The sequence below is a fragment of the Nymphaea colorata genome, chromosome 1 (genome assembly GCF_008831285.2).
Source record: "Nymphaea colorata isolate Beijing-Zhang1983 chromosome 1, ASM883128v2, whole genome shotgun sequence".
Classification (NCBI taxonomy): Eukaryota; Viridiplantae; Streptophyta; class Magnoliopsida; order Nymphaeales; family Nymphaeaceae; genus Nymphaea; species Nymphaea colorata.
Window position 1 is genome coordinate 36,062,100 of NC_045138.2, and position 15,230 is coordinate 36,077,329.

Here is a 15,230-nt window from a genome sequence, read left to right on the forward strand (position 1 = left end):
ACACTAATAAAACATAAAACACTATTTTAAGTGACACCCTTTTTGGTCTCACACAAAGTTACTTAGACTCAAACAACTGAAATGTCTACAAAGCTCAAACTCGACACAATGTCTAAATCGCCAATGATGGCTCATCACAAAGATTGAGAATGTCAATCATGTAGATCACGATCTCTCAAGAACTATCTATAGAGATAGAAAGACGGGTTAAATTTTTCTAAGTACGGGAACATGTTCTGACAAAATAAATATACAATTATGTCAAACAAAGCTATACAATAAGTCATGACCTATATCAATAAGTAGTTAGATTCATAATGCATTTTTGATGTAGAACTTACTATCGTAAGTGAGTTATACTGGACCTTCATGTATTGCAGGATTTCAATGGTAGTCCATTAGCAATGAACATGATCATTGTGATGAGCAATCAATACAAGACCCTGTGTGCACAAAACAAGACAAAACAACACAAATTTTCACTAGGTGATCCACATAGATTGATGGTAACCTGCAGTGAAGCATCCCAAGGTATCCTAGATCGTCGTTGTAACAGCAAAGTCATATTGCTGGTTTCACTCACAGTAGTAGATTGGGCCCTCTAGAAACCCGGGTTGAGGGACCATGAGACGGCTTACTCTTCAATAAAAAAATATATAATAAAATCTCAAGCCCTTGTGGTGTCCAATATTCTGCAATATAAATAGAGGAGCATTGCAAATGCCTACGATGCTTTGAAATAGTAAGTTTAACTAGACCTATTATTATATTGAGTATATTGTTTACATACATAAATATATGCATCCCTACTTTACACTTTCGACTTTTCTGGTGGAATCGTTGGACTGTATGTTATCGAGAGCTCATCTAGATGAGCAAGCATTTGAATGTATCAAGAAAGGTTTCAGGGTTCACAGCTTTTGGTTATTTTGTTATATTTTACTCACACGTTTACATGCTTCAAGACATGAAGTACTGTGCTTCCATAATTTCATGGATTTTTTATTATTGCCGGGGAGAGCGGGAGGATTAAGCAATTGACATAAGTTAAAGAGTACCCTTAACAGTAAATTAGATTTTAAAAATTAATTTTTCAAACAAAATTCTTTTAGACAAAGTAAATTGAAAAGTAGACATGGATAATTAAATTAAGCAGATTCGCATGGGATTGGCACCAGTGACGCAGAGACCTAAAGGGAAAGGGAGAGGGAGATGGTGACCTGCACCCCACGATGTTGCCGCTTCCTTTTGTCAAGAAAGCAAGATTTTCCTGTTACGAAATGCCAACCCGTCGCTCTCTTGGCCTCTCTCTTTCTCTCTCACTACGTCAAAGCTACTGACAGATGATTGAGACAATCTCAACATGGGGAGCCCCTGAGGAGTTCCGGTCGGTAGTCTAACCGGAGCTTCAGAAACTACAACACGTAGGTGTTGATATTAAGCGGTCGCTTGAGAGATGATTACGAACGTTATCTTCCTCGATCTAACTGACAATGACCGCTTCCCTGCACCTTAACCTGCACGTAAGCTAGTCTTGCAGAAGATCAAGATGACAGAGTTAACCACAAGTTATGCTGTGCTTTCAGAAACGCGTGGTAACCTTGAATTTTCATCCGAATTATCGGTTAAAGCTAAAGTCGATCGAATGAAGTCAGAAGCTAAGGTTGCCGAGGATTTTAAAACTAGAGAACGTATCTATCAGTTACATCAAGCACCACAAAGCTGTATCGATCTTTAGACTTCAATCATAAACTCGGTGGTGCCTACGCCTGCTATTTCTAATCACCTGGTGCATCTTATGAGATGTTTCTTTTTCCAGAGCATTGTGGACACCTACGATGCTTTCGAATAGTACTCGGTGAAGGGTTTGAAGCTCTCATTTCACTGCAGCTTCTTCCTCAATAGGAACTTTACCAATTTGATGGAGACGCACAAGGGGGAATGGAACTAGAACAAAGGAAGTTTGATTAATGCACTTTTTCTTGAGATTGGCGCCAGCACATTGAATCAGGTCGCAAATGCAAATGGGTCGAATCTGATTTAAAGGTTTCTTTATTTTTAGCTGCACAAGATACAAACCAGCAAATTCCCCTTGATCCCGACATTTGCATCCGCACCCTTAATTTTTTTTTTTTTTTCTTTGTTGAGGGGCATTTCCTATTTTATGTAAAGGTATTCTTGTCGTTTTAAAAAAAAAATTAACCTTTTTCAATTTTGTCCTTATAGTGGAGTCCCCTTTTTTTCCTTCCTTTTAACTTGGCTCATAGCATTTACGTCATGAGTACCCACAGATTGAATCAAAGCCGATCAGCAGAGCCAGTTGACACCAAAAGGTGAGGACATAAGATGAAAGGCGGGCGGGTGCGGCCGAGCCAGAGGCATCGAAATTGAGTAACTTTAGCCAAAAGTGGGCGGCGATACATACCCATTGGGCGTCATCAAATGCAACTTCATGTGTTGAAGACAAGGTTTTGGATGATAATAGAGGGAATGAAGATCAAGAAGTGGTGGCGGAGTGGGTGGGATAGCTTTTTCTTTTCTTCTCTTCCTCTTCCTCTCTCTGCTTTAGCTCGGTGGATCGACGTATGAGGGTTTCTTTCCCCTTTTGCTTTATGAGAGTTGCATTTGGAGTCTCCCGACCCCAGCCATCCATCCATACATCACAATAACGAAGGCAGTCGGGACGGCCATCTGATCTGATCTAATGGGCGCAGCCATCGTTCCTTCTCCCCCAATGCACAAGCTTCCAATTCATCAGATCAAAGCCACGAGTAAAAGGAAAGAGAGAGACGGTGGCTCTTTCCTATTTTTAGGGTGGATCTCATGGATTGCTGAGAGTTGAAAAAAATAAAGAGTGCCGTCATGTGGTGGGCATGGCTTGTGAGGCAGCGTATTATGGGGGTCCGGTCAAGGTGGGTCCCACATGACCCTTGGGAGCTCCTTGTTTTGGAGGCCAGGGGAACTCATGAAACCAAACTTTTTCTTCTCTCTCTCTCTCTCTCTTCATTTTCTCTCTCTTCTCCCTGTTGTTCTATGGTTCTTTATTTATCTTTGTTTTTTGTTTTTTTACCGTCTTTTGTTTTCTTGGTGACTACTCATCACCCATTTTTTATTAATGAATTCCTCGGATTTTCTTTTTTTTTTTTTTTTCCTTTTAACTATGAAAAAATTAAACAGTTAAAATACAAAATCAAATAATAGACAAAAATTACAAATACCCACTTTGCATTTTAGACCTACAAAATCGCCATTTAAGTTTTCTCCATAACTTTCAAATAAAAAAATGAAATTTGAATGGCAATTTACAAAATTTCTCATTTCAAAAGCAACGTGTAGAAAATAAAATAAAAAATCAAAATTAAATGATAGAAAGAAAAATCTCCAGCAGTCAACTAAACTTGACTACAAAGGCAGACTCTCACTTAAACTCTCGGACAAACGTCTATCTTCGAACTCGGGTCAACCGTGGATTCAGCTGCAAAGCGAGCCCCCCTCACTACCTATTGAGATGAAGTTTTTTTTTTTTTTTTGATTTGTTAAATATTTAATTTTCGAGAGGAGCAATTTTACAAACTATCCTTCTAATTTTTCTTTTTTTTAATCTGTATGCAATGTTTTGAAAAATTACAGGAAAAAACAAGAAAAGCTATTGTTAGGTCTAAAACGTTAGGCGGTCATAATTTGGCAGCCAGCGCTTTTGCAATTGTTTTCTAAATAATAACATTCACATTTATTGCAGCTGCCATTGACAACAAAAGAAGGTTCCTGTTTTGCAACTGTAAACCATATATTCACACCTCCCTCAAGCTGTTGGATCTGCACGATAAATCATAAATGTGCTCGGCTATTCCTTGGTTTCGCAGATTCTTTTACTTCTCCCCATTCCTCTTTCCTTCTCCGGTGAAGATCCCCTCTCGCTTGTGGGCATCTGCACGACAGAAATAATTTTTCTTAAGAAAAGTTCTTTGACCCATCACAGAACGTCGGAAAGCACGCCGATCATTGAAGAGCAAGGGACAGAGATTAGTATTTCTTAGTCATGGGCAGTCTTGAGACCAAAATTGAAGTGGAGGGGAACCAACTTCCGAGCAGCTCTATACGTAGAAAAGGAAAGATGAAAAAGAAGAACTGGACCAAAATATTTCTTCAAATGTTCAGTTTCTTCCAATACGATACGAGGCATGTTCTAAAATAGCTAAGCATATTCCTCAAAACACCAATCTCACAGGAAAAAAAAAAGAAAAAGTAAATTCATACAAAGATCCTACACATATGCTTTTCGCTTCCATAAATACTCATGAATGCTAACAAAATATAATATATAGCCTATGCAATGATATTATGGTCGTATACGGTTCTGTTTGGATGCCATCTTCCAAAAACGATGTTTTAGGAAAACCAGATGTTTTGATAACTTGCTATAGGACATGGTTTGCAACACAATGATATTATGATGTATGTAATAAGAAATAACTGCAGTTTTATAGGTGTTTTTCATTACAATGTTGACAAAAAATTAATGGGAAGTTAACTACAGGTTGTGATGAGCAATCATCAAATGATACATTCGTGATCTAAATGAACGTTAGTTCCTTTTGTAAGTAATCGTATTCGTGATCTGGAGCGCATTATAAGAAATCTTCAAATCTAAGATGTGTTTACATCTTAGAGGTGAAGAATGAAGATGCAAATACATCTGAAAAGGGGTGGGTGTAATAAGTTCCTTTCTTTTGAAGTTAGATATGTCTAAGCATCCTCGGTTAGAAATGCTTATGAATGAAGGGAATGTAAATCTAAAGGTGGAACATAACTTTTTTTATATGACATTGAATATGTAATAGTTTTTGTAGCTTTGGCATTAAATATATAAATATATCCGAACACGAAGCAATTTTTCGTGGCCTAAATAAGCATGGCATATTCAGTTTCATAAGCTCATGGTGATCTTCATACAACTCATGAGTGATGCACAACCTGCCTTTCCGTTCACGTGATATGTCTGGGAATCTTGTGAGAGATTAGTTTAGGCTTGATTCTTACGTACATACAGCATTTCTTTTCCGAAGAGGCTTTTGAAGAAAAGGAGATGGTAAAGAGATTCCGCCTCATTCAAGAGTGTTGAGAAATGGAAACCAAACCAAGAGGTTTGTTCACATTATATGTTGACTTCTTAAATTTGTAAATGTGGAGCTAGCCTTGCAGAAGGCATCTCCAACACGCAATAAGCTTCTTATACCATTTTTGTGTACCTATTGCTAACTATGGACTACCAAAAAGTGCAGTGTGAACTCATGGGATGGTTGAGGTGCCTGAGGGGCATAGCTATTGCCGGAACGGTGAAGAGTTTGATCATCAGTTTGATTCCTGTAGGTCCTTTTCATGCTTGGTTGACGGATGTCCGGGTTAGACTCAGATCTTACAGTTGGATCAATATTTTTCTGGTGTTTACATTTGACATGACTTGTTTGGACTTTGGAGCATGCCTAACGTACCTTCCATAAACCCAAAAGAGAAAAACTTGATCAAACTTTCACTCATGAATCGAGAGTTTGCGCCAGTGAAAGCCTTTTCTGCCACTACGATTTTTTAATTGTGCGTCACTGTTGCCATTTTTGCTGTAGACACATAAAAAAAAAAAAAAAGTTTAGAATTGCTGCAGAAGCCAACCTAATCAACCACGGTCTGGGTCTGCTCCTTCCTTTCTGCATTCAATCGCAAATGCGGAAAGATCCAGCTTCCATTCCGACTTCACATAAAAGCTGCGACCTGTTTGACGATTAAAGAAGTTTTTTCATGATCATTAATCTCACAAATCTGAAACCCTGTGTCGAAAATCTTCCCGAGCATGTGAGGATCTCTCATCTTATCTCGCCTAAAATCCAAGACGAGAGGATCATCATCGGATCCAACCATCCCCAGGTGTCAAACATGTTTTTTTTTTTTTTTCCTTAAATAAAACTAATTTTATACTTCAAAAATAGGTCAGCCACATGAAACTGTAAACCCACTGTCCTCTGGAAAAAAGCTGACAAAAGGAAAAGAGCTCCATGCAAACACAAAAAACAGGATTTTTTTCGCGTTTTCTATTACTGTTTTTCTTTTTCAAGATTTTTCAAAGGAAAGCAACTTTATGGTATTATAAGCGAAGAAAAAAAAAATCTCCCCGTTTAAAACCCATAAATGATATTTATGACTATGCTGAGGCCGCCCAGCATGTTTGGCTTTACATAACTCAACTTATGCAACAAATAGAAGGTGCCCAAGCAAACCCGCATCTCCAACGCTGATGTCAGTCCGATGGTGAATTTATGAAGCGATTGCCGGAGCACTTCACCAATGAAGAACACTTCACATGAAAGTGGTTAATTTACACACTAGGAATGCACCAACTTTTTCCCTGAGTTCTAGATTGATATATCAAGTTTTCTTTTTATTTTGTGTATGCGCTACCATATCTGGATCTGGACTCTGGATTTTAACTCGAAGCCGTTTTCCCGTCAGCTTTATATCGAACCAGTGAAGTACCCACCAGCGAATGGACTAGGATTTCCATTTAGAGATTCCTGTGGCTGTGAAAGAAGCCAAATTTACACTACATGTGAAGCTCTAACCCATTGAGATAGCTGCCGCAAAGACAGCTTGACGTGCATTACTTTGCCCTAAAGTAGCAAATGCCACCAAGAAAAGCAAGTAGCAGTGCTTCACATACATGGAATTTCCTGCATTTAAGTTTCTAAAAAGCAAGAACCAGGCCGAGTTTGGTGATATGGTCAAGATACGAAGTTGAGTATCCAATTCAAACTCAAAATATTTAGGAAACCCGTCTGTGGCAATGGAACGCCATGCTTTATAGACATTATATATAGATGTTTTTCATGCAAGATAATCCAATAATATACCACCCATCCAGTTCTCGTATGATGTGATTGTACATGTGAGTGCACAAAAGAAGCAACGACGATGACGGGCCATATGATGTGATTGCTCATGTGCTTTCAAGTGAGAAACCTCATGAATTTTGGTTTAACATCTGCATTTGCATCATGTCCACGCCCTCTTGATAATGCCTTGATGTGACCTACGCGTTATGTCTCTTTATTCATCGTCACTATGGCTCTAACTCTCATGGTTACGTTGACAACATACATTTGTCATTTGTTCTGTTTTTCTCTGCATTCCATGGCCTCAACAACAAATATCAAATGAGTGAAATTCTAAATTAGCACATAAAACTAGAGCATGATTTGAACCTTCCTTTCTCTCTATTTTGCAGGATCCCAAGGACTTGTTTTGCTAAGTACGAGTCCGCGCTGATGTTCTAAATAAAGGCATTTCTTTTTCTGTTCTCCACATGTCCAGCTCTCACTTCTATTATTTTTCTAGTTACTTCTTTTGGTGGCATCGATACATGATTATGACTTAAAATTAATAATCCTTTTCAAGTATGACTCTAATGGGTATATATGAAAACTCGGAGGGATGAACATACAAGAGCCGAACCTTAATTTATACGTCTTGCTCTTTCTTTATTGTAACTTTGATTATGTGACAGCTTATTTCCACTTCTGTCGGCTAATTTATGTGGCTTGCAACACTATGTTGGCAGACTAAATGTATGTATATCCAACTGCTGGTGTAAAATGGTATATTATTATAACTATCGAAATGTAATTTCATTTTTTTTTTTAAGTTTAAGATCGAAAGTTAGCCTACTATGTGCTTCAACGGGGTTCATTACATTCTTATTAAGGCCAAGTCTCAATCAGAGGTTTCATGATATGTAAGCTATGACACATATGGGGAGGGCAGTTCGATTCTTCACGATTTCACTCATTCTAAATCTAATAACATGCAGTACTTTATGCGATTGCCATTCTTAGCATACTTTTATAGAATCTTTCTTCGGGCTTAGGAATTGAAGGCTCGGGAAATCTTTTCCTCTTCGAGGACGCAATGCATGTTAGTGGAGATATTTTTTTTATAAGTGAATAATCGGAAACTGTTTGTATACATGGTCATCTATAAGCTTGCAGAAGTACTTTTGGGGAATCACAATCTCTTTAGCTTTTTTGATCTTATTAGACCGTGTAAATGCAATCTGCATTACTGATTTAATATAAGGATTAACTTTGGATTCTTCTTTTCACAGTTTCTTTGTTTGACATAATTTATACAAAACTGGGTCAGTTTTCAAGCACACTTGAGATGAATTTCATCAACTCAAGATCTCATTCTCCTCAAGTCGAATGTCTATTTGCCATATCGACGTAGTCAAACTGGATCAAAACAACTTTACAACCATAAAAACTTATTGGATCAATGGTAGGCATGGCCAGATCCAGCCGCAAAATTTGAAGTAATAATGATATCATAATACTTGTATGCATTGACTCTAGGAACGCCTCAATCCTCAAATTGTTCAATAAATGTTCAGAACTCTGGTCATGCTTGAGGGAAGAGAGAGTGTGTGCGTTTGGAAAACAAAATATCATTCAAGAATTACCGCCAATCATATTAAAGACAAAATGATAGAGGAGACATTTACTACATTCTAAAAATAGGTGCATCACACGGTATTCTGGACAAGGGGATCCTGGTTTCCACTTATAAAAGAAAAGGAGACCACAGATAAAAGGAGGAAAAAAGGATCCCAGAGCCCATCTGATTTTGACACGCTTTACCGTTTTGTTTTTTAATTGAATTTGGAGCTTGGAAAGATGAACGAAGGTTAAAACTTTAAGCGATGTGAGCCGAGACTTTGTCGGCCACCGGTTTGATACTTTTTGGTAGAGAAGGTGCTTTTCTAAATAATCGCAAGGAGCCGAAAATTTAAGAAAGAAGATGGCACCTCTTGATTGGGTGGAAAATTGATGATGGGAGGAAGAAAAGGAAAATAGAGAAAGGAATTAAAGATTAATAAGCACCAGTCGGGGAGAGCCGATTTTGTTTTTGAAATGGCCGGGCTCGTTTCCTCTCAGGGTGGAAAGTCTCTAGAGATGGAGAGGGGTCCAGAGGGAGACCATGAAATTTGAGAGAGGGAGGAAGTAGGAAAGAGTGAAGAGGTGGGGAGGAGATTGCCGGAGCTTTTCTGGAGGTACGGAGGAGGAGAGGAGATTGCCGGAACTTTTCTGGAGGTAAGGAGGAGGAGGGGGAGGAAGGGGGTCAGTCTGCGCCGACGGCATGTTCAGAGGTCTCGGAGCCGCTATAAAATTACCCTCGCTCTCTCTTTTCTTTCCCTTTTTCTCTTCCTCCAAGATTTTCTCGCGCAAAACTGCCCTCCCAAAGTTCTTTTTTCTTCGCATAGCTTTCTCGCGGCCTGCTTTCCTTGGTACCCTCTCTCTCTCTCTCTCTCTCTCTCTCTCTCCCGCGTGGACGAGCGAGCGCGCATACAGATTCCTTTTTCTCTTTCTAGAGATTAGGGTTTTCCACTCCGGTATATCCGGGGGATCCCTGACCTTTCGTCGAACGATTGGCTCTCTCTCTTCTCTCTCTATCTCTCGGATTCCTTGCCTATACGCGTCTGAATCGCTCGGAGTGACGTCACAGTGGGTGTTGTGTTCCTCAGAGACGGAGGGGCCTCCTTTCCTTTTTTGGGATTTGGGACCTCTCCGATGGCGGTCATCTTGGCATTGGTCCATGGGATCAGATGCACAACCCCGTGGTAGTAGGGGTTTGGGCTACTGCTTTCCTGCCTTCGTGCGGTGCTCGCTTTCTGAGGGGATCTACTCTTTCGTCGTTGTGGATTTTGAGCTCTCAGGAGGGGAAGTCGCTTTTGTACCTTGTTAGCTTCGCGAATTGTGGTGATTCTCTTTTTCGGGTTTCTGGGAATTGGGTGCGAGAATGGGTTGGTTTTTGTTCTGTTTTTGTGTTTGTTTTTTTTCTTTTCTCTCTTGGGTGGTTTTCCCGCATAATTTAGGTTTTTCTTCTTCTTTTTTCTTTTATGTGAAGATCGAAGGAGATCTTTGTGGGTTGGTTCTTCTTTGTTGAAATCCTCTCGAGTTCCTCCAACCGTCTTCACTTCGTCTGCATGGTGAATTTCATCCATGGTGATATCGCGTGATGGGAAGTGGAATTGTGGTCTTATTCGATTACGCTTTCCCTTCCTCAATGTGTAGAGGGATCGAAACTTAGGAAAGTTCTTTTCATGTTTTAGTTGCTCTCTGTAAGTTTTTAGTCATTTTGGTAGCTAAGTATGGGAAAGATTCTATATGTTTTTTCCGGTGATCCTTCGTCAAATTTGGCCTCCTTGTTCTATTTTTGTGTAGGCATATAGCATAATGAATACTATATATGAGATTTCTGAGTATGGGTCTTTGTGCTTGCTGCTTTCTCCTTGTTTGTAAGATTTGAGGCTGTAATCTTTGTTCTGGTTCCTGATTCTTCTCTGAAACGATGGAAACTTCTAGTCCCGCCTTTAACCTAACAGATGGGCTTCTGGTCTTTGTATCAGTTGTCTCAAATTGCGGAGTTGTTCCAACGAGAACACATTTTAACTCTTCAGCATCTTATTTTGTGAAGAATACGATATATTAATTATCCTTATATGTTAATTGTTATTTAGGCTTTTATAAATAACTACTTATTCTGCTTTTCTCATTGGATTTCAGTGGCATTCAGATCGAACTTGTTGTTGCTTGCTTGCTGAAGAATCTGGAGATTTGTTGTAGCATTGATCTTGATCGCCTGTGTTTGGATCTATCGGCTGCTTTTTATCTGGTATGGAGGTTGGGAACTGAAACATTTGCAACCATTATGTTACCTGACAATGATCTCATTCATTTACGAAGACTTCTTTGAACTTTTTTTGGTTCAGCTGTTGACTTCTATTCGAGTTTCTCTTATTTTGCGATGGATACTGCTTCTCATCCATGTTACATGGGCATGAAATATTTGATCATTAAAATGATGAGTTCGATCTTAAGTTTATTCATTGTTGAATCCTTAGAATGATGTTCTTTCGAATTTATCTTCTCTTAGACTGTGTAGCTGGTGCAGGAGTGGGTCAAGACATGGGTCGGACAGCAAATGAGACCGAGGATCTTTATCTTACAAAGCATCAGACCGATTCACCATCAGCTGATGATAGTGGGAGTAGTGGAGCCCCGGGGGGCGTAATTCTGAAAAAAGGTCCATGGACAGCTGCAGAGGATGCCATTCTGGTAGAGTATGTCAAGAAACATGGTGAGGGAAACTGGAATGCAGTGCAAAAGCACTCAGGTCTTTTTCGATGTGGGAAAAGCTGTCGCTTGCGGTGGGCGAATCATCTAAGACCCAATTTGAAGAAAGGTGCTTTTACTCCTGAAGAAGAACGTCTGATAATTGAACTCCATGCCAGAATTGGAAATAAATGGGCCAGAATGGCAGCACAGGTATAATAATCATTTCTTAATTTTGCACGCACTGCTGGTTTTTTTTTTTAGGTTTTGTAACTACTGATCATATTAAAACGTGCAAAGTCTATTATCTTCATTTCTTTTTGCCTGCTCCTGAAAGTGTGTCCTCCTTTTGTTTCAGTTGCCAGGGCGAACCGATAATGAGATAAAAAATTACTGGAACACTCGAATAAAGAGACGCCAACGAGCTGGTTTGCCTCTTTATCCTTCTGATATGAATCTGCAAACTATAAATGAGGGCCAGCAAAATCAAAATGTAAATGAATTCGGGGTGTTTGACACTGGTCATCAAGGCCTTTTGCATGCCAGTGGCTTTGAGATTCCCCCTGTTTCATTCGACAGCATTAAAGCTGCTCAGGAGAACTTGCCTTACACACCCTCCTTTCCTGACGTCTCTGTGACTAACATTCTTGGTCAGGGTCTGGGATCCTCTCAAGGTTACAACTTTCTTAGCCCCCAGACTCACCGTGCCAAGAGACTTCGAGATTATGACTCCTCATTTCCTAGTTTTCCTAGTGGGACAAACTGTTCATTTCTATATGATCCCCCATTTAATCAGTTCCAGAACGACACATTCGAGAAGGTCCAGCGGCCCTTTTCCATAAGTTTTCAGTCCAATCCTGATCCAAACAGAAGGAGTACATCTCCTCTGGGGTGTATGATGTCCGGCAGCCATGCCCTATCAAATGGCAATTTCTCTGCTTCCAAGCCTCTCAATGAGGTTGTAAAGTTGGAGCTCCCTTCATTCCAATATCCAGATACCATTCTCAACAATTTGGGTGCAAGCATTCCTCCACTCCCGCCCCTGGAGACAGCTGTTACATTCACCCAGTCTCCTCCAATGATGCATGCACAGTCTGATTGCTCGTCACCTCGGAACAGTGGTCTCTTACAGGCACTGATTCATGAGGCCCAAGCACTGAGCACCTCAAAGAATCACTCCTGTGAAAGCAGTACCCATTCTTCTGCAATGCCTGGTGAGACTGCTGATCGATCTACCATGAACCAATGCGATACAGAGTGGGCTGAACTCAGTGACTCTTTTTGCCAGACTCCTGCTTCTATTTTTAGTGAATGTAATCCTCCTGCAAGTGGGTCATTTATAGCCTCCTCGCCTGTCAATGAGATGACTGGTGAGAATTTTTATGTGCTGCACTCATTATTTTCTCCTATAGTGCATTAAATTCCTTTTTCTTACTACATGAGGAACTTTACTTTTGTATTGCTTCTAGGTACTACGAAGGTAGAAGCAGTTGAACAAATTTCAAATCCAAGTATTGAGACTAATGAGCTGGGGATTGATATCCATTTCACAAGGCCAGATGAATTACTTATGTCAGACTGGTTTGAACAAAGTTCAGAATGTGTAAAGGAACAGTCAAATGTAACAGATACCTTTGCAACATTTCTTGGTGAGGATTTTTATAATGACTACAAACAGCTAGACACTGAATCTTCAGCATTAAATCAGTCCTGTGCACTTGGTTCTTTGCCTTGGAATAATATGCCGGCTGTCTGCCAAATGTCTGAACAACCTTGAGGGCTTGCATCAATCATGTCAAGGAGGTCCATCTATGACATGTAGGCTGGAACCAGTCATTTGATGAAAATGGTGTTTTTATAGCACCATAATGTCTTTGTGCATTGTTTCAGTTGGTGCTTGTTTTGCAAGAGTTGCTTTTGGAAAATCATACCAAACGATGCAGAATGGAGAAAGTTACTGTGGCTATGCATGCACGGTGTCATGATTACATTGCAGCAATTGATGCAGTTGTTTTAGCCATTATTTGAAATTTCCTGGTCTTTTATTTGATGCACTATCATTGTCTTTCAAGTATGAGTCTTTCTTAAGGTTTGTTCTGAGAGAAATAATCAGCAGAAAGTGTGCATTTTGTTTGTCCTGTTTGAGGTTGATGTCATTGTTGAATCAGAACTGTATTGAATTATGACCTGAGAAAGAACTTCTACAGCAAACTTATCCCAGCTTATGCAGTTATGCTCAATTCTTACTAAATGGTACTTTCTCACAGGGTTATCTCTATTTTTTTTGGTTGTGTCAATTATGAAAACTCTCTCTTTGGCCTCCGCTTCCCTCTTGTGTATAAAATAAGATGGAAACATTCTTTATTGGTTATATGATGTGCTTGGTCGTTGACCATGCTCTTCTACTGGCAGTTTTCTGAGCCTTCTGAATTGAGCGGCAACCAGTAGCCACTTAGCATGGAATATTGAACTCTATATGATCTTGTGTAACATGTTACCTGCTCCACTGTTATGCTATCGAAATGTCTTTGTGTTGATCCTTTCTTTCATACTAAGTGTCCATGTCCCCTGCATTAAAAGAAATGATCCTCGTGGCATTGTTGTTTGCTAAAAGCGAAGCTGCCCGTTGGACAATTTGTGATCGCTTACAGATTTCTGGTTTCGTGAATGGTGGATTGGTTGCTGTCAGGTTTACAGTCTTTTTATTCAATCATTTGTCTGTCACAAAGACTTGGTTTGCAGGAAACGGCTGCAGTAGTTGGCTGGTACTATTTATATGTGTTTATCGTGCCAAATTTTTTCCCTTAACAGAACCCCGGCTGGGAGAGTATATATATATAACTATATATATAACTATATATATAACTAGTCTTAAAATAGGACGACATTTTGAATTCCTTTTTCCTTTCTATGGTTCACCAATCATAGCGTGGAGAGAATGATTGTGAATAAAAAAAACTAAAAAATGATAAAAAGGGAAAATGTAAGTGCGAGCAGTAAATGGAAGGGTTGGAAATTTTAGTTTAAGTATATATATATATATATATATATATAAAGTTGGTAGGTACCAGACGACAATAAGACTTTTTAAATACATGTTTAAACAAAATTAGAAGCTTTTAATGTGTTATAAGCACGACTGTAAATATAAATCATGCTGTACAATGTCATTTTTGTAAAAATAATTGATTTATATACTATCAACATTTTGACGTTATTAAAACAGTTTATTTTTTTTACTATTAAAAAATATTATTTAAGTAAAAAAATGGTTAACTTAATATTTGTTTCTTATCAGATCACTTTTAAGATCATATCAAGTTGAAATGAATGTGAGTGTTTATATTCTGGTCTTCTTCAAAAAGAGGGAACTGCCGCCACTAACAGTTGAGAATTATTTATCAAGGAACCTCTTTATTTAATTGTTTATCTATTTTCCGACAGATGTGCAGCGGTTAAGCAGATTCCTACCTGTTATTGAGAAACGCCCCTCTTTGCAAGGCCATTAATAATTTAATATGCGTATGTAGCCTTCACTTTTTTTTTAAAAATTTAAAATAATTTAAATTAGTCGATAAATGATATATTTATGAGGGATTGATAGAAACCATACCAATATGTGAGGGACAAAAATCAGACCCTTTACATATGATATTTAATTTAAACTGTTTTTTTTAATCTAATAGGTTGATGATGCAATAATCATTTTTTTTGTTTTTAATTGTATTTCTACAATAAACAAAAATGAATAGCTTCCGTAGCATCAACATTTTGATAATAGAACAATCTACACTTCTATTAAAAAAAAAAACTTGATTCAAAGCATGTTTTATATCAAAATAGTTTTTATAAATATATTAGGATGTTTATATTTTATTTTAAATTTATTTTTTTAGTAAAAAATTAAATGATCTTGTTTTTGTCCCTAAGTGTCTGTTTTGTATATATAACCAATACAGTACTTATCGACTCATATGGGCCTCACATGAATCAATTATTAATAACAACGAACTCAGCTCAAGCTTAGTGAACTTGAGCTCAGCCCGACTTGGTATAGGATGGCCGGACCACAAG

The 15,230-nt window shown here is 38.6% G+C and overlaps 1 protein-coding gene across 10 annotated transcripts; it reads left to right on the forward strand.

Moving 5' to 3' along the window:
- The first annotated feature begins 8,797 nt into the window (after positions 1–8,797).
- On the forward strand, positions 8,798–13,527 carry LOC116259971 (transcription factor GAMYB). Of its 10 annotated transcripts, none has more exons than XM_031638083.2 (5): positions 8,798–9,190; positions 10,608–10,716; positions 10,978–11,369; positions 11,515–12,526; positions 12,626–13,527. In XM_031638083.2, exons 3-5 carry the CDS (start codon positions 11,010–11,012, stop codon positions 12,931–12,933), a joined length of 1,680 nt encoding a protein of 559 aa, XP_031493943.1. In that variant the 5' UTR covers positions 8,798–9,190; positions 10,608–10,716; positions 10,978–11,009; the 3' UTR covers positions 12,934–13,527. The 10 variants fall into 10 exon arrangements, with proteins under 10 accessions (XP_031493943.1, XP_031493920.1, XP_031493929.1 ...); XM_031638060.2 differs by having other exon boundaries at positions 8,800–9,190; positions 10,996–11,369; XM_031638069.2 differs by having other exon boundaries at positions 8,800–9,134; positions 10,996–11,369.
- The last annotated feature ends 1,703 nt before the right edge of the window (positions 13,528–15,230 follow it).